At 47.5% G+C, this 17610-nt stretch overlaps 2 protein-coding genes across 2 annotated transcripts; one reads left to right on the plus strand and one right to left on the minus strand.

Moving 5' to 3' along the window:
• Window positions 1-1063: 1063 nt before the first annotated feature.
• Window positions 1064-11921, minus strand: asxl1 (ASXL transcriptional regulator 1). Its single transcript, XM_033970337.2, has 11 exons — window positions 11773-11921; window positions 9862-9944; window positions 7904-8021; window positions 7033-7207; window positions 6011-6168; window positions 5854-5938; window positions 5178-5344; window positions 4812-4908; window positions 4633-4738; window positions 3635-4547; window positions 1064-3398 (listed from the first exon to the last, which is right to left on the minus strand). Exons 1-11 carry the CDS (start codon window positions 11827-11829, stop codon window positions 1377-1379), a joined length of 3981 nt encoding a protein of 1326 aa, XP_033826228.1. The 5' UTR covers window positions 11830-11921; the 3' UTR covers window positions 1064-1376.
• A 1054-nt stretch (window positions 11922-12975) lies between these two features.
• On the plus strand, window positions 12976-16587 carry LOC117374156 (zinc finger protein PLAGL2-like). Its single transcript, XM_033970340.2, has 2 exons — window positions 12976-13110; window positions 13962-16587. Exon 2 carries the CDS (start codon window positions 14256-14258, stop codon window positions 15402-15404), a length of 1149 nt encoding a protein of 382 aa, XP_033826231.1. The 5' UTR covers window positions 12976-13110; window positions 13962-14255; the 3' UTR covers window positions 15405-16587.
• The last annotated feature ends 1023 nt before the right edge of the window (window positions 16588-17610 follow it).

Raw genomic sequence — 17610 nt, forward strand, 5'->3', positions numbered from 1 at the left:
ACACCGGACAGCTCGCGTCTTATTTTAGGCCAGTTACAAAAAATAATCCCCACTAGTGAAAAGAAATTATGAATATTGAGCCACAAAAATAATTGTTCCAGATTTTGCATGTGACTAGTAATTTTGGTGACAGGCATTTAAAAGTATGACATACCACTGCATTATTCTGGTGTCGTTTTAGGCTTAGATTTGCTGTGGTGTTTGAGCGTGCAAACAGCTTTAAGATAAAGATATACCACTCTATCTGTATCCCACTAGTGGTCACTATTGGTGAAATTAAATTTTTATATAAAATAAATATTGCCCAAAGCAGTACAAATGAAAAGTAAAATATTTACTTAATACTTACAAAAAAGGACATAATCCCCATTTTTATGATTTGGAGTTCATGCAATTGAACAGACAGAAAAAAACATGCTAAATAACACGGTTATACTTTAGATTCTTATATACAGACCTCTGTTTATTTCATACCTTGACAAGTTGGGCTGCTACTGCCTACCTAACTTCTTCAGAACTACAACCCAGGATTGAGAAAGTTGGAATGCGCCCTCATCCTTTTACAGTCTGGTGGGCACGTTTCTGGATCTCGATGGCCGCTCTGATACAGTGATGGTACTCACTAAGTGCTTATGACTTTAGCATTGTCCCAACCATGAAATGGTTTTCCCTCTTGCAGTGGTCTGTTATTGTGGACTTTAGCTGTTCCAGGTGGGCTTGTGGCTCAGGTGCAAATCAAGATGCACATGTAGGATAGAGGTATGAGACGTCGGACCACAGATGGCTGTTGACCTACTGCTCCAAGTAGGAAAACAGCGTCACAGTCTGTTTAAATCAGCTGAGCAGACATGTCACAGCAACATCACAAGACAGGCAGCAGAGTGCAGCCCAAACTGTCAAGGTATGCAATAAACAGAGGTTTGTACATAAGAAACTAAAGTATAATCATAACAGAAGGCCTAAACAACCTAATGGGACAACATCTGAAGGTTATGTTAGAAACACCAAATGTTCAGATCGCAAGAAAGACCCATGCACTATAGATAAACAGAAATAAATGGCGTTCATGGTTAAAAAAATATTTATTTGCACAAGAAAATAACAAGGCCCTGTTAAGCAAACAAGGAACCAAGACAACGCTGGCAACCAAAACAAGACATGGCATAAAGATGAGGTAATGTTTCCAAGTTAACACAAAAGGCACAACTTACAAATCCATCATGCCCAAAATGTACAATTATATTAACCAGAATTATATCAATAATAAAACAGTACAGCAAATCCTCCTCTCTGCTCAATAACACTTGTTCTATTTTACACTTAGGCAATGTTGTTCATCAGGCTCTGTGACACCGACAGCAGCCAGCGGGGGCAGACTATCTGACCACCAGGCAGGATACACACAGTTTGGAGGGGCCGATACAGTCGTCGTGGCAGAAGGCTCCACAGCCCTGGCACATGATCATGGCTTTAAGGCGGCATGAGCACTTAAGGGCCACCTCCTCTGTAGTGTCGCTGAAGGCCTGCAGGGGACGCAGGGACAGCCCGCTGTCCATCACTGACACATTGGCTGTGTAGCTGAGGCCGGGGCCCTGCTTGGGCAGCTTCCCGTACAGCTGGAAGGGTAGGGGCCCCGAGCCACTGCCTTTGTGCTGGTCCTTCTTAGCCATCCGTGCCAAAGCCAGCTCCATGTTGAGCAACCCCTCCATGGCTCCCCCACTCAGATAGCCATCCACAGAGCTCAGCAGCTCTTTTTTGGTAATACTAACAGGAAGGGCAGGGGAGGCCCCGTCCTGACATGAGGGCCGAAAGCCCCCCTCACTCTTCACAGCAGCCGCAGGGGTCTGAGGAGCCCAGGAGCCTGGCTTCATGTGGGGCACAGTCTCAGTGGGACAGGGGTCAGCGTGGGGAGGGGATGGGTCGGTCAGCATGGTCCTAGTGGCCTGCATGGTTCGGTCCAGAGTAGCCCCCTGAGAGGGCTGAGGACAAACACTGTCTTTAAGAGTAAAGTCTGAAAGCTCAGGCTTACACCTGGATGAGCTTGAGGGATGAGAGGTGATGACAGGCACCTGCTGCTGCAGGACCCCAGAGGGGGGCACAGAGGGGGCCCCAGAGGGGGCCTCCACACAGGGAGACGCAGGCTGAGCAGCGGGCACACCCCTGATCTCCAGTCTGTTGGCTCCATGAGACGGCAGCACCTTCTCCAGGGGAAGGCTGCCCTGCAGGAGCTGGGTCACCAGAGGGTTGTTGGCCTCCACAGTGGACAGAGGCCGAGCTGAGCTAATAGCTCTCCTGGGTTTGGCAATGTCTGGATCAGGAGGGCTCAGTCTGTCCCTGGGTTCCACCTTCACTTCACTGAGTTTTGGCCCGTCGCAGAGGCTGTCCATGGAGTCGTGTGGCTGGGAGAGGCCGTTCATGAAGCAGTGCTGGATGACCGTAGGCCCGCAGCGGCCAGACACATGGGACTGGATGACCGGTTTGTGGTTAGGCTGTGGACTGTCTCCTGATGATCGCCAGCCCCGGTCCTGCTGTCCCTCTGTCTCCCCGTCTGAGGCTGTCTCTGTGGAGTCACTATGAGCTCCGTCATCCTCTTCCTTCACACTGAGGGTCAAGGAGGAGGGTGGGGCGCTGGGTGGGACAGAGGGAGGGGTCACAGAAGGAGGACTGACCTCAGAGCTATGCTGGATAACACCTGGGGCAGGCTCCTCTGAACGGGCACACGGCAACTTCTGGCTCACATCCACACCCTGAGCCCCAAACCTTGGCAGTGTGTCGGGGATGGAGGTGGGGGTTAGAGTTCGGGTCAGACCCTCTGTGCGGGCCTCTGTGGGTGCAGGGACACTCTCCACAGGCTGATCCTGCTCAGAGTCAGACTTGAAGTGGCAGGCGGTTGTCTCGCTAGGCTTGTCTTCAGGGCCGTCAGGCTGAGAGCTGGCTCTGTCCTCTTCTGCAGTGTCCTGCTGGGGGCTGGGGGTGAGTGAGGGCTCTGTGGACACTGTTGTGGAGGTAGTGGAAGGGGCGGGTGAGGGCTGAGCACTGGGCGGGGCTTCTACATTGGGAAGCTGTAGTTGTGTTCCAGCTGAATCAGTGCCTGTAGGTGCGCGTCCCTCTGCACACAGGGAACGCTCTGGCCCTCGGGCGCTGGTGCTATTGTGTATCCCAGGGCTATGTTGCACCCCAGGCGTGCTCTGCGAGGGTCCTTCGGCAGAGGCCGCAACAGCAGCAGCGGCCTCTCGCTGGGCACGGGCCTGTTGGGCACGGGCCTTGATGTCTGCCAGTGTTCTCGCGCCCCCCGTCCCCGACCGCTGCGAGCCCTGGCCGGGGGGCACGATCCGGGGGCAGATCTGATAGGTGGGATGACCTTTGACCCAGGGAGGTTTGATCCTGGACAGTTGAATCTGAAACAAACAAAATGTGTAAAATTTAGCAATAAAGTGAAACGTGTCAGATCCTGTCTGAATCCACTTCTACTAAACACAGTAAAAAGACACAACCAACCACAATATGGATATGAAGCTAAGGTTTGAGCGGTCTCCAGATGGTGTGGTCCAGGACTCAACAATTATTGGCTGTGTAAACTGATATAAGCCCACCACAACACCCTCTCTGTGGGTGCCCCTGAGTGTAGACTCACCCGTATAGGCGGCACCTTGGGTTCCTCTGTTGTTGGCTGCGGTTTCTCGGAGCACACACTGGTAATTGTGGTACGAAAGGACTGCTGGTCATTGAGCCGGGGTCTTTTCTCGGGGAAGCTGCGAAAGTCCTGGCTCTCTGGTCTTCTCTTCTGCTCCTTGGGCTGAGGGGCAGGGGTGGGCGCTGGGGTGGGGGTGGGTGCAGGGCTGGCTGAGGGGCTGCTCTCCCGACTGCTGGTGGCTGTGCCAGTCACGGAGGTGACTATAGAAGCTGTGTCATCCAGAGGATCAGCCACCACAGCGGCACTGGAGGCCGATGAGGACGAGTCCAGTCCTGCCCCGAATGCCTGAGGATCTGAAGGAGAGGAAGGGGAGGAGGCAGGAGATGACGCAGAGGATGAGGAAGAGGAGGAGGACAGGGATGAGGTGGAGGCTGCGGCAGGCTCTTCCACAGACAGGCTGGGGGGCACTTCGGGATCCTCGTTGGCGCTGGTAGAAGCCGGGCTGGGGCTTGGGCTGGAAGGGGGGTCTGGCTCTGGCAGAGGGGTGGGCTCCACGGGCTCTGGTTCTATGGGAGTGCTCTCTGCAGGGAACTCTATGGGGTCTGTGAGTACCACAGCATCAGGCACAGGAACGGGCTCGCACACCTCAGAAACCTCTGCGGGTGCAGTTGCCACCTCTGTGTCTGTAGGGGGCAGCACAGGGGCAGGTTTGCAGAGGGGTCGGCGGGCCCTGCGCCTGAGGTCTGCCCTGGCACGTCTCCTCATGCGCCCATCCCTCCTCCTGCGCCCCACACTGCGTCTCTTGGGGGTACTGGAGGCCACAGCAGCCACGCCCTCCTCCAGCACTGTGGCAGCCACCTCTGTAGCCTCGGTCATGGTGAGCTGCAGGGACTCCTCATGGGTCAGTCCCAGCCTGAGGAGAAGACAGACAAGGTCAGTGTTAGACAGGTCATAATCAATACGTCAGAGACAGGCACATGACATTTAGACAGACGTACTTTTGTCCATGGTACTCCTCAAAGAACTTCTCTTTCCACGCCTCCACCTTTTTCTCTTTCTCCATTTCTTGTCGGAAGCGTGCCTGCATCTCATGAGTGAACTCCCCTAAAGTACAAATAGTAGTGCTTAATTGGAACTGTCCATCTTACAAGTAAACCAATCTAGTGAACAGACATACCTTCAGCCAAACGCTCCTTCCAGCTCTGTGAGGCGTGGGTGAAGAACTCATTGTTGAGAGCAGAACTACTGAGTCTGGCCATTCCATCAGCTCCGATCTACTCAGACACAGGCACACAGCACAGCAGGGTCAGGAGGACTGTCCCTCTTATTGTCTCATGATTTTCATGAGTGTGTTGCCTTCAAGAGCTCCAGAAATGACTCTACTTAGAATTCACATCTAGAATAGCTTTAGCTGCTCAGTTCATAACACACATATATATCAGCTGTTATGTTGAAGTACATTGAGGCAATGGTAACATAATATTCTTGAAGCTTTATCTCAGTACAGCATATGCAAACATGGCCTACATGGCAGTGCTCGTACCTGTCTGTCCACCTCTGGCAGGAGCTGCAGCAGCTGCTGCTGGGAGTGTGGGGGGAAGGCAGAGAAGGTCCTCACATTGATCAGAGCTCTGATGTTGGTGTTGACCAGAATAGAGCCGGGAGTCTCAAAGTCCACATCCACACCTCCTCTGCGACTCTTCATGGGGCCTGGGGACAGTGCACAAGGTTAGCACCTGGGTTGTGATGCTGACCAAAGAATGGGGCAGTAAAATGACACTGTGCGTATAATGGACAATGCAGGGACAGTCCATAAAAACAGCTGGTATTGTCAGGCATTCTCATGGGGCCAGTGGCTTTCTGGACTTTTTGGTGTAATAGTGCTGTACCTCCAATTCAGACAGACACGCTTTACACCATACATGTGCCATCACACCAGTTATTGGACACCTGCTGTGACAGTGGTCTCTGTCATGGTGCAACATTAGAGTGACATGCGATTTGGGTGTACTGATTTGCTGGATTGCTATACATATTGCTATTCCAGTCTCCCTCTCTCTGTGCTCTGGGGGTTAAAACAGAAAACAAATGTGGTACTAAATCAATCATGCCTATCCCACATTTACAGGTTGAGGTGGTCCCCCTGATGAGTAAACAGCGTGTGTAGCATATATGTATCATGTAGAGTGTGACTAAGAGGCAGGAAGGCTGGTGCTTACCTGAAGACACATGTTCTCCATTGACTTTGAGAGGTGTGAGGACCACACGAGGCATCATGACAGCTTTCTTCCTCTGTCTCCCTGACTGCACACAGCGCACACACACAGTATAAGCAGAGCTCCTCCCTGGACATCACCAGAAGACAAGCACACGCACCTGTCTGGATCGACTCAGCCTGGTCTGGGCGTGGGGGGGTGGCTGCCGCTGGGCGTCTGGTCTCTGAGCTGCTCTGCTCAGTCGGGTCTGGGGGTGACTGACCGGGGCTGGGGTCTCTGTGGAGCACAGGGGGCTGGAGGAGCTCTCATCCACAGACGCTGCAACACAACAGCTTCAGTATTACAATGGAACTTTGCCCCAGTCTAAATAGTTTATTTAATTCTTATTCTCATCACTGTCCTTTTGGTTAAGAAATAGTCAAATGTACTGTATATACATAATGTTATTCAAAGGTTTGGACACACTTTTCCATTTATGATTCTTTCTTATTACTATGAATATTTCCATTGTAGATTCTCACTGAAGGCATCAAAACTATGAACAGACAGATGTAATATGAATTATAAAACATAGTAAACATAAATAAACTCAAAATAAATCAAAACTTTATTTAGATTTTTTTTTTAATGAAAATTGCCACTCTTTGCTTTGGTCACTGCTTTGGACTTTTGCCTTTTCTTGACTCTAAAAAAGGCACACCTATGAAGTGATAACCATTTCAAAAGTCTTCTTCATGAAGCTCATTGAGAGAAGGCCAAGGGTTTGCAGCACTGTCAACAAAGCAAAAAGTATCTACAATGAGCATTTGAATATATAAAAAATATATATTCATTATTAAACTTTTTTCCGTTGCTTCATAATTCCCTATATCCTGCTTCTGCCTCATATATTTGATGTCTTCTGTATGTTTATAAAATGCAGAAAGTAGTAAATAAAGAAAAAAAACATTGAATGAGAGGGTGTGTCCAAACGTATGACTGGTTGAGTACATAACGGTGCATAAATATGAGTAGAAGGTAGTTGTGTGTGAGTATGCAGCCCTTCCTTCCTGTACCCATCGATACTCTGAATCGTGGGATGTACAATCAAAGTATATGAACCCATTGTAAACACGAAAAGAACCATCCGCTGACAGACCCACTTGCTCCATAACCCCTACTGTTTGTGAGGGCCAGTCGTACCATCGTTGTCTCCGCTGACTGCCACAGTGGTCTCTGTGGAATCGCAGCTCTCCTGCTCTGTGGCATCTGAGGGGCCCCCAGCGGAGCCCGCCTCATGGGGACTGCTGCTGGAGCTGCCTGCCTCAGCCTGGAGCTCCGCATCCTCCGCCATCTTGGTCCACTGCAGAGCATTTTTCTGCACAAGACGAGGATGTCTTTAGTATGGGGCTGCAGTCAAAGACATGTCATGCTGATCATTTAGTCAACTAAAATAAAGGCATGCTCCCAAAACCTCTGAAAACTATAACGTATCTCTATGTATCTGACCCAAACTAGACTCACAAGACTACACCTGCATAGGAGTTCATGCAAACTTCTATTTTATGCAGAAAAGGGTACTAGGAAACTGTTAGAAAATTACAATTCTGTCACTGCTATTTGTTCAGTCCTTATTATCTTAGCCTGCGTCATCCAAGGTATAATACTCCCTACAATGGAAGCATAGCCAAAGTGGACTGTACTAGACTGGAATGGACAAGACTATCACAATGTCTTGAGGGTTCATGTCTCCAGGTGCTGGGTCCCATTCTAATAATATTGGTAAATAATCTTCTCCTGCATTAGAACTCCAGTATCATGACTCTCCGTTTTAACTCTCAGGCTACTACAATTTATTCTTCAGAAATTATGTACTTATATAATGACACTATTAAAGTTGGGACTCACAAGTTTAATCTGTCCTTTTGCCTTTTTTTACCAAAAAAAACCCAAACTCACTAACTTCTCCTTCCTGCTGTTGTTCCATATTTATCCTAATAATCCAAGCTAAATGACTAAAGGCCTAATTTAGTGGCGAGCTGATGTGAGGTTGTCTTGTGAGTGTGAGGCGCACCTTGAGAGTGAACAGGCTCATGCGTCCAGGCAGTTTGAAGAAGATGCTGTTCTTGACGCGGTCTCCTCTCACCTGGGAGTGCAGCATGGTGACCAGACAGGCCAGAGGGGCCGTGCCACTGCAACACAGCGCAGCATAATGTGAGTCACCAGGGCTGTGGATGCTGAAAGAGCATTGCTATAGATACAATTTATGGTATGAATAATCTAAACCGGCAAACATTTTCCCTGCTTTAGATTAATTCAAAATAATAACAATAACTTCAATATCAGTATTGGCCATTAAAGAAACACGCTGATCAATCTATGTAAAAAGTTAATTCAAAGTCAATTATAAACGCTCTGATAAATAACACAAACAAGCTCATCCCTGCTCCCTAACATCATTTAAAAGTACACTATGTAACTTTATGAAGGTTGCACTGGCACACCACCTGCATGATTTCATGGAAATACAAAGTTAAAACCATGATCTGGAACATTCTCCATGGATCTATGCATTTTATGCCACACTGTGGAAGATTATAGACAAAGGAACAACATTTCCATGGAAACAAGCAGGTAGAGGACCTCCCCCAGGCCAAAGAAGAATTAGGTTTGTGGAAAAGCAAGCCTGCTCAGAGTAAGGATGCACGTTTTTTCTATGTTTTCCAGTACAACAAAAACAAGCAAAAGAAAAACAAAAAACATGCTTTTATTATAGTTGTAGTTTTTGGCTAAAAGATTACACTGTGGCTTTAATGTATAGTTTGTAAAATTGTCAGGTTGAACGTGTCTATGTATTGATATATACTGGCTATATGGGTGTTTGAATGTGTGTAGTGTCAGTGTTCCTGTGTCCATGTCTGCGTATGTCCTACCTCCTGATTTGTGGAGCAATAGTCCGGAAACACAAAACCATTCCGATCAGTCCGAGAACACAGAATGAAAGCAGAGTTAATGATCTTACAGGGAAGACAGCGCCACCTAACAGTGCCATCTCTCTGCTCAAAGGTCAATGAGAAATTACATCATAAAATCATGAGAGATCTGAAGTTTGAACATTATTTTCGTAATGCCTGGAAGAGCTTATGATGGTACTATTGCAATAATAAACCTACTACTACTGCTTCTACTACTGCTACTACTTTGGTAGTGAATGATGCACTATGTAACTTTTCTGATGAGGACAGCACCCTGCTTGTTTCCATGGAAATATTGTTTTTCCTGAAATGTGATGAAAAAAATCTCCATGGAGATCGATCATTTCAATGGCATACTGTGGAACATTCAAATAAATAACATGTCTGTGGAGGCCCACCAACATAAAAGTTACATAGAGTGCACCTTTAAGTGAACCCATTGACAGAATAAAAACAGAAAAATCCAGTGAATATATAATATATAATATTGTCATATGAAGAACATGCAATAAAATCGGGCCCTCTGCAGCAGGGGTGGGCACTGTTTCGCCCAGGGGCCATGTTTGAATCCACCCATGTGGTCAGTGGTGTCACAAATTCTCGAGTACATTTATGCATCCAGCAATGGGTAACTAATTACTTAAAAAAATAACTTCCCCAACACTGGATGACAGATGTAGAGGTAAGTCCATAAGTGTAACCTAACAACTATAAAAGGGCAAAACGTATACATTACACAGTTGTTACCAATTTAAACTGTCAGAAAAAGTGGTGATGACATGGGTTATAGTTTTCCAAACTCACCACTAATTCCTATATTTTTGTACTTTTCTTAATCTCTTTTTTGACAAACCACCCCTTTACTAATGTAAAACTATGATAAATATTGATTAAAGGTACTATCCCACCAAACCAAGTCATAATTAGAAAAAACATGAAAAACAGTCATATGCACTATAGGACTAAATCTTGACATGTTTTAGCACATCTCTGTGGACCGAATATAGTCATATATGGACTATAGTTCTATGAGCGAACAACACTGAGCCCATCTGACCTCATCTCCTTGAGTCCTTTGGTCTGGATCACGTGGAGGATTTGTTTGGGAGTCATCGGAGCATCTGAAAAGTTCTCCAGGACCTGCAGAGACAGAACCAGCTCATCAGTGCGTGCTCACATCACAGGGGTCCCAACCTCACAGGGGTCCCAGCACAGTCTTTACATCACAGGGGTCCTGGCACAGTGTTAAAGATGTGCTCATGTATGTTACTTTCATGTGCATATTGGACAGTTCGGATTTTGGTTTAATGCTGAGAACACTGCATCTGTTTGCGACTCAATATTTTGAGCAGAAACTATTGCATACAAGAGTTATCCCAAACTTAATGTTCACAAAATACATACAAAATATTTACCTTATTTGTTGTGAACTCCATTTTGACGTCATGTGACAACTTTGGTTGTTTGTGCTGCTTTGTAAAATGCTTATTCATTGCTAAATTCAATCACAAATATAACTGCAAAAACAATAACAAGTTTCTTTCATTTCCAGCCTTATTTTAAATGGCTTTATGAAAAATAAAATTTTAGCAAAGACTTTACAATAGGCCTATCACAATAATCACTATATCAACTTATCGTTCAATACTTGACAGATAAAAGAATTATTTTTGAGGGTCAGTATTTATTGTGTGTACCTTTGCTTTGCACTAATGGGATTTTTTTTATGATAACATTTAAGCCGTAGAAGGTTGAATTAATAACTAATGACTCATCATAGATACAAACTAATCACTTAAGTGTTTATTTCTGCTATTCATTTATTGGAGCTTATGTTTCTTAATATAATACATTAAGAATGTTTTGGAGAGATAATCCTGCTCTAGGGCTATTGTGTCAGTGGCATTATTTGGTTTCAATAGTATCATTTATTGTCTACATTTTCTTCAGCAATATATCATACTTCAAAATGTGCCACTGTCCTGTTCTGTCCCCCCAAATGACAACACTGAGGTAATTTCCACAGTCAATAATCATATCATTTAAAGTGACCTATTTGGATTTGCTTTACAGTTGCAGTCAATATGTCACATACCTGACCATTTATTATTTGATACATTTGGATTATAAAGGGAAAAGATTCCCCCTTCATAAATAACCACTGAGTTGCTATAGTGTGTAATATTAGAGTACAAAAGCCCACCGTGCTGTAGAAGCATTTGTGCGCAGACCTCCCCCTCACTAACGGGCTTGTACAAAGGAATTTGAGCTGGCATGATCAGAACGCTCCAATCTCACGCAGCATGCAGCGGGCTGCACCAGAGCTGCCCCTAACCAGCCCCGCACACACACACGGTCATCATGGTGCTCTGCCTCTATCATATCTATAAAGACAGCACATGTGTAAGAGCACCTGGACCAAGCACCAGGCCGTGTGTTGTTCTGTGGGCTGCTCCCCGCGGAGGGGGCTGAGCTGCAGCTCCGCTAATGTTAGCATCAGGCTAACACACACAAGCAGTGCTGCAGCAGGCTTTATCACCCCGCGGCCGTTACAGCGGGACAAGCACCAAACACAGCAAAAGTGTGAATAGTAAAGTGTCACATATAAGCTGAGCTCCAGGGCACACAACGGTCCAAACGGATTCTGTTATGACTGTAGCAAACAAAGGCATCTGAGCTGTAGCAGGGGAGTGACATGCTAACATGCTAACAAAGCTAACCACACTAACACGCACACACACGGCTCTCTTTAGTCTTGTTTTGGTGCTCTACAAAAGCGACAGTTTCCCCACATGTCCACGCCGCTGTCTCTGTGGTCCCAGAGCCTACAGACTCACTCAAGGCTGCCATGTTGCGTAAAGAAAACTTAGCATCGCTTCGAGAGGAAATAGCCAGCACTAATGTTGTTTATATCGAGATCAAAACAAACGCGTCAATAATCGGTGTTTTTAGAGGATCTGTACATTACCAGTCGAGCTGCCTCAGCCCAGGTCCTCTCCTTCTTTCGTTTCTGTTTGTCCTTCATGTCTCTGGTGTGTTGTGGCTGTTTCCAAAGCTAGCACTGCCTCTGCGCTGAGACTGCGGAGCCGAGCGGACCAACGCGGGGCAGAGCGGACCAAAGCGGAGCGGAGCGGCGCCAGGCGCTTCAAAGCCTCTGCGCTGCGCTGCGGCGCGCGCGCTCTGCGCTCCTCTCGCGGTATAGGACGCGAACACAGTGCCGCAGCTCCGCTTCTGCGAGCGAAACGGAACGCAACAGCAAGCAGGTCAAAGGTCAAACACAGGATTCAGGGAGAAAATGGACATTATATGCATGCATGATTTTGAATTTATAATAGCAGATCAAATGTTAGTTACACACACAAAAGTAACCATTTAAAAGTGTCTCGTGCCTCTATACTCTCTTTCACTATGTAAACATTGAATTGTATTCTTGAGCCTTTCTAGAAACGCAGTTACATTGCATGATCACATCACATCATTCCTTCACTCCTCTCGGGTGGTGCTCAAGGACTTGGACCTGTCCTGTGCCACAGCTGCCCTGGGGCCGCAGCTGTTCTGGGGAATACTGATATGTGACTGTAGCTCATGTTTCTTTGATTTGATGGAGGCTGCAGGTCACACTCAATAATCTTGTATGCACAAACAGCATCTTCTTATCTGTTCTTGTATTAGGCTTTGGTTTTTGCCCCAAACTGTCTATTGTTATATTATTACTACACAATGATATCTTTTCCTAAAATCCACTTGAGTTTTCCATACTTGCATGTTCATTTTCACATCACAACATTCTGATATCCTCTGCACTATGAGCGCGTGAGCTGAGAGGTGGACTGTTTTTGGGACACAAGTTTGCTGCGAAAGGACGTGCTGCACCTCGTTTACAAAAGCAACACTACACAGTTTTCACTCAGAGTTTCAGAGTTCCACTTTAATAAAAAACAAGAGGCTGTATGAGCCATTAGAGACGAAAACAATAAAAAGGCTTCATTCATAGTATTCTAGGCCTTAAACTAGACATAGTGGTTATCAGTTGTAGTGCACCTGTAAGTTCTGCACAGACCCAGGCCCACAGCTGCCCCTGAGCTCAAGGATGGACCCGGGGCCACAGCCCGGAGCAGGGGGAGAGGAAGGGCTTCTGCGGCGAGTGACGTCATTACCCAGCATGCACCGCTGCAGCACCGCGCTTAGCAGCCCCTCGCAGATCCAGCCCAGGCCCAGGCCACAAACAACCAACAAAAGTCATCCCAAAATGCGCGCGTGGAGCCGGGCTGACGGCTGGACGGCCCGCGGCTCTGTGGCTCCTCCGGTGAGTAGTGCCATGTCCGCGGTCCCCGGGGCAGAGGCAGCTTTTGTGGCTGTAAACAGAGTTAGCTCCTGCGGCGCAAACTCCTGCACAACTTGGTGAACCGCTAGTCTGTGGATGTAGCGCACGGACCCTGTTCTGTGTTCGGTAACTCTCCCCCAGCACACTGGGACCGGAGTTACAACACTTGTGTCGGTTTAGTGGGGTTTTAACGCGCACATACTCGAGCACAAAACTTGTTTCCACTCCGCTGTTGGGGCAGACAGAGCGGCCATGAGTGCCGCGGGAGCTGCGGGTCCAGTCGGCCGCAGGTCCCAGTGCGCTCCCGGCTCACGGTTTATTTACTGCTGGAATCAGAGCCACACTCAACTATTCTCATCGCTGTTGGTAGTTTCATGTTTTTAAACCACCAACAGAGGCGTAAAAACTCTAGCTGCTCAGCCGTGAAAAGCCAGCAGATGGCGCTATGGGCTCCTGAAGCGTGCGTATTATGCAGAATGTGCACAAGTGACCAAGAACTCTCCGCAAACAGTTGGAACTATTCAGATTTACAGGACGAGTCTGTCTACAAAAACAAGAATATGGAACTTTTCTGCTAGAGGATCGGACACCTGATTCACTTCACAGAGACGATAGGGCTTTGTCTGGAATGTTCCACAGCATGACATTAAACTTATCAACATCTGAAGTGAATTCATCTCCATTGAGACAAGCAGCCTACCACCCTGACCAGAAAAGTTACATAGTGCACCTTTAGAGGCATTTAATATTAAAGTGCTGTGAATGGTAGTTGTGTTTGTGTTGTACCAAACTGTTGCTGTAGAATCACTAAATGCCTGACTTTGTGTTTCTAGGACTGTTCAGAGGAGCTGCTTCTTTGAGTGCTCAAGCTGCTACCCTGCCGCTCTTCCCCTGTTTTACCCTGCACCTGTCGCCCCGCTGCCCGCCCCGCTGCCCGCCCCGCTGCCCGCCCCGCTGCCCGCCCCGCTGCTCTTTGCTGTTGTTATGGCAACAGCTCTCAGAGAGGCAAAGTGGTACAGACAGACTTCCCTAAAAACATTGGCCTCTGCCCCCTCAGCCCCAGTGAGCGCACAGGAGAGAAGAATATGAATATGCTTTTTACAGTGTCCCGCTCCTGGTGTTGAAGCATGTTTAACCCACAGGGCCATCTGAGGGGCCCGCCTGAGGAGGGGCCTCCAGACGAGCGCCAGCGCTTTCACTGTCAGGAGTGTGGCAAGCAATACAACACACAGCTGGGCTTTAGGAGACACCTGGTGGCAGCACACAGCACTGCAGGGGCCCCTCTGTGTCCCCAGACCCCACCCTCTCTGCTGGAACAACTGGGCAGCCACACTGACCGGCCCCCTCCTACAGACGGTGCTGCTGTAGTCCCTGTCAGAGAGAGGAAGTACTCATGTGAACGCTGCGACCGGCGCTTCTATACCCGTAAAGACGTGCGGCGCCATGCAGTGGTGCACACAGGCCGAAGGGACTTCCTGTGCCCACGCTGTGCCCAGCGCTTTGGCCGTAGAGACCACCTGACCCGCCACCTGAAGAAGAGCCATGCCCAGGAGCCTGCCCTCATGACCCCGCCCCCTGCAGCTTCTGTTACTCCTGTGGCTACGCCCACCCCTACCCAGTGTCCAGTCAAGGAGGAACCTTCGCCCAGGAACTGTGACATGGGGCCCCTGCCTAAAGAGTCCCTGGACCCCTTCTGCAGGGACATGTACAGTTCATACCCCATGCCCCCCCATGGCCTCCCGCAGGGGGCGCTGCCCTCAGGAATGGGCCGTCACGTGACCTCTCAGGCACCACCCCTGCCCCAGCCAGGCGGCCTACAGCAGTCCTACAGCAGCGTGGGCAGATACCAGCACTCATCTACCTCATATCCGCGGTCCGATGTGGACAGCTTCCTGCTGGAGTTGCAGAGCGCCCCCCCTCCTCACCTCAACAGTGTGGGCCCCAGCTGCGCCTCGCCCCAGAGGGAGGGGCTGACTGAGGGTACAGAGCTGTCCTGTACCACTAACCTGCTGGGCTTCCTGCCATTCGGCCTGCCCCCCTACAGTGCTCACATGGGTATGGGAGGGTTGGTCATGAATTATCCCCCCACCAGCTCCTCGTCCCCCTCGTCCTCTGCTGGGCTCACCTCACAGGCCTCAGGGCCCTTCTTCCTGCAGCCCACTCAAACCCAAGTGCCCCCAGCGGCCGGAAGCCACAACCACAACCAGCTACCTCAGGCCTACGGGGGCTCCGGCCCCTCCAGCGCCCTACCTCACTACTACCAGGCCTTTCAGTGAGGCTGTCGCACACCTCCACACAACCAAACACCTCAGCAGTATTACCTCAGTGTCTAGAGCAATGCTTGAACAGAGACTTAGAGACTTACAGTGAAGGCACTTACCTCAGACAGCTCCTCGCCACGTCCCTGCCATGCCCACTGTGATGGCCGAGGCTGTCACATTGTTGTTGGGAATCAGTTGGTTTGCCCACAGACTGAATAGGATTCAAGTCACTAATGAACTCTATTTCCAGCTAATTCTGCTAGTGTGACTCAGAATTGTAGATGATGCACTTCCCTTTGGCCCTGTTGGCCCAACCTTGAGAAGGTCAAGAGGCCTAACCCAGACTCTCCCGTGAAAGTGACTGTTTGAGTGGCAGGCTGACTGGCAGCTGTGTGACATGCTTCTTCATATGGACATGGGACACAGTGGATGTGTCAGCTGTGGAGCTGTAGTATTTGAGCAGGCACTAGGGGGCAGCACACTCCACAGGAGTGGGGGGGCAGACCTCAGTGGTGCCTTAGGTGAGGGTTTGATGCCTTATGCCCCTTGTGCCTCAGTCAGGTTTAAGCACTTAACACTTGTTCTCTCTTTGCCGTTACTTTTTATTATTACTCTTTGAATATAGTTATTTTTGCTATTAGATTGAAACTACAAGTGTAGGTTTGAAACAGATTTTTCTATAGCTACAGAAATGTGTAGTCATGTTTTCTACCTCTACCTCCATGTCATATTTAATCAGATGAATAGATTTTGAACTATGTAACAGTTGAGCAGTTTGACCATGTTAGATGACGCTCAAGTGTGTGTTGGACATGTTTGTACCTTTGACTACCTCAGAAGAGATAGCTGCTGTGATGCTCTACCGTGGCCTGAGAGGGTGCTGTCTCAAATACAGAGGACATAAGCACAGCAGCTCCACCTGAGCCTCTTGTTTGTTGTACATGGCTCCTTCTAGAACACAGCTCATAGTATTTGTACTCTCAAACTTATGGTGTTGGATTGGAAGTGATCGACTAAAAGCCTTGGCGTCCTTAGCTCAGATACTAACCGTAGTTTTCCCTGTGCATAGACTGTAGTCTAGCGTAGCATCAAGAGGTTCTTTCGTAGCTCCACAGGTTTGTATTACGATGATTAGACTAGAACACAGAAAAGGGCATTCAACATCGTCTGAACTGAAATAAACGCCTTTTGACATCGGTGATCGCCTTATATGGTTTCTTGACACTTTGTGCACCTGGAGCTACTAATTTATTCAGCTAACACAGAGGGAGCAGCACACATGAGTACCGATCATTAGTGTAATTGACAGATTTGCTTAATGTTGGGGCTGTATTGTATTTTTTTCCTATTAAAGGAACTATGTATTCAACACTCTTAGTTTAAAAAAAAAATGCACATATGACTGAACCTGGGTTGCTGGTGCCTTAACCTTTCTGACTGGATAATTGTCTCGAGGTCCCAAAATCAAGCAATAACAACTGAGCCATCATGTCCAGTGCTTTTGTAATTAACTAATCAGTATTATCATTGTCAGTAAATGCTGTATTTGATTTGAACACTATTTTAATAGTTTATTTTTCCCAGACCCAGGTTTAGTTTGTTTTCATCTCCGACAGTTTCGACTGGTGGTCTTCCTCAGAGTGATCATGTGATGTTGCTGTGATGTGTCGTCAGCTGATTTAACCCTTGTGTGTTCTTCCCAGTACAGTACGCTGAAGTTCAACTGGGGTCATTTTGACCACAATTTGCCATAACATATATATACACATATATACACATATATACAATTTTGGGCTCTATTTTTAGTCTGACTTCAGACTAATGTATTAATACTAAATGTGTTTAATTTTTTTTCAAATTTTGGCTAGTAGGCTGTATTTTAGGGGGGAAAAAATGCATTTTTGTCAAAAAAAGTTTTTGATTATTTTTTGTATTATTTTGATTGAGAGCAAAACGTAAATTTTTCTCTTATAACTCAGCCATAAAATAACACTTTTAGAATTTTGAGCTCCATTTTTAGCCTGACTTCAGACTAATGCACTGATACATTTATATATTTAGTGCCAAAACAGAATTGTGCATCTTAATATGATTTTTAATTACATTATTTAATGTTCAGAGCCATTTGACTCTGCAGGTAAACAACAGAAGGGCATCATGTGTTTGGGGCCACGTAAGTCTACGGACAGTGGAAATAGGCTTTCACGTATTTCCAGTGATA

This window comes from Periophthalmus magnuspinnatus, chromosome 7 (genome assembly GCF_009829125.3).
Source record: "Periophthalmus magnuspinnatus isolate fPerMag1 chromosome 7, fPerMag1.2.pri, whole genome shotgun sequence".
Lineage (NCBI taxonomy): Eukaryota > Metazoa > Chordata > Actinopteri > Gobiiformes > Gobiidae > Periophthalmus > Periophthalmus magnuspinnatus.

Excerpts from the sequence above, each read along its gene's own strand:
- asxl1 (XM_033970337.2), bottom strand. The coding sequence starts at position 11,829 with ATGAAGGACAAACAGAAACGAAAGAAGGAGAGGACCTGGGCTGAGGCA. Across the intron at positions 9,945-11,772 it reads GGGCTGAGGCAGCTCGACTG|GTCCTGGAGAACTTTTCAGA; the intron begins GTAATGTACAGA and ends CTGTCTCTGCAG. Across the intron at positions 8,022-9,861 it reads AAAGGACTCAAGGAGATGAG|TGGCACGGCCCCTCTGGCCT; the intron begins GTCAGATGGGCT and ends GCTGTGTTGCAG.
- LOC117374156 (XM_033970340.2), top strand. The coding sequence starts at position 14,256 with ATGTTTAACCCACAGGGCCATCTGAGGGGCCCGCCTGAGGAGGGGCCT.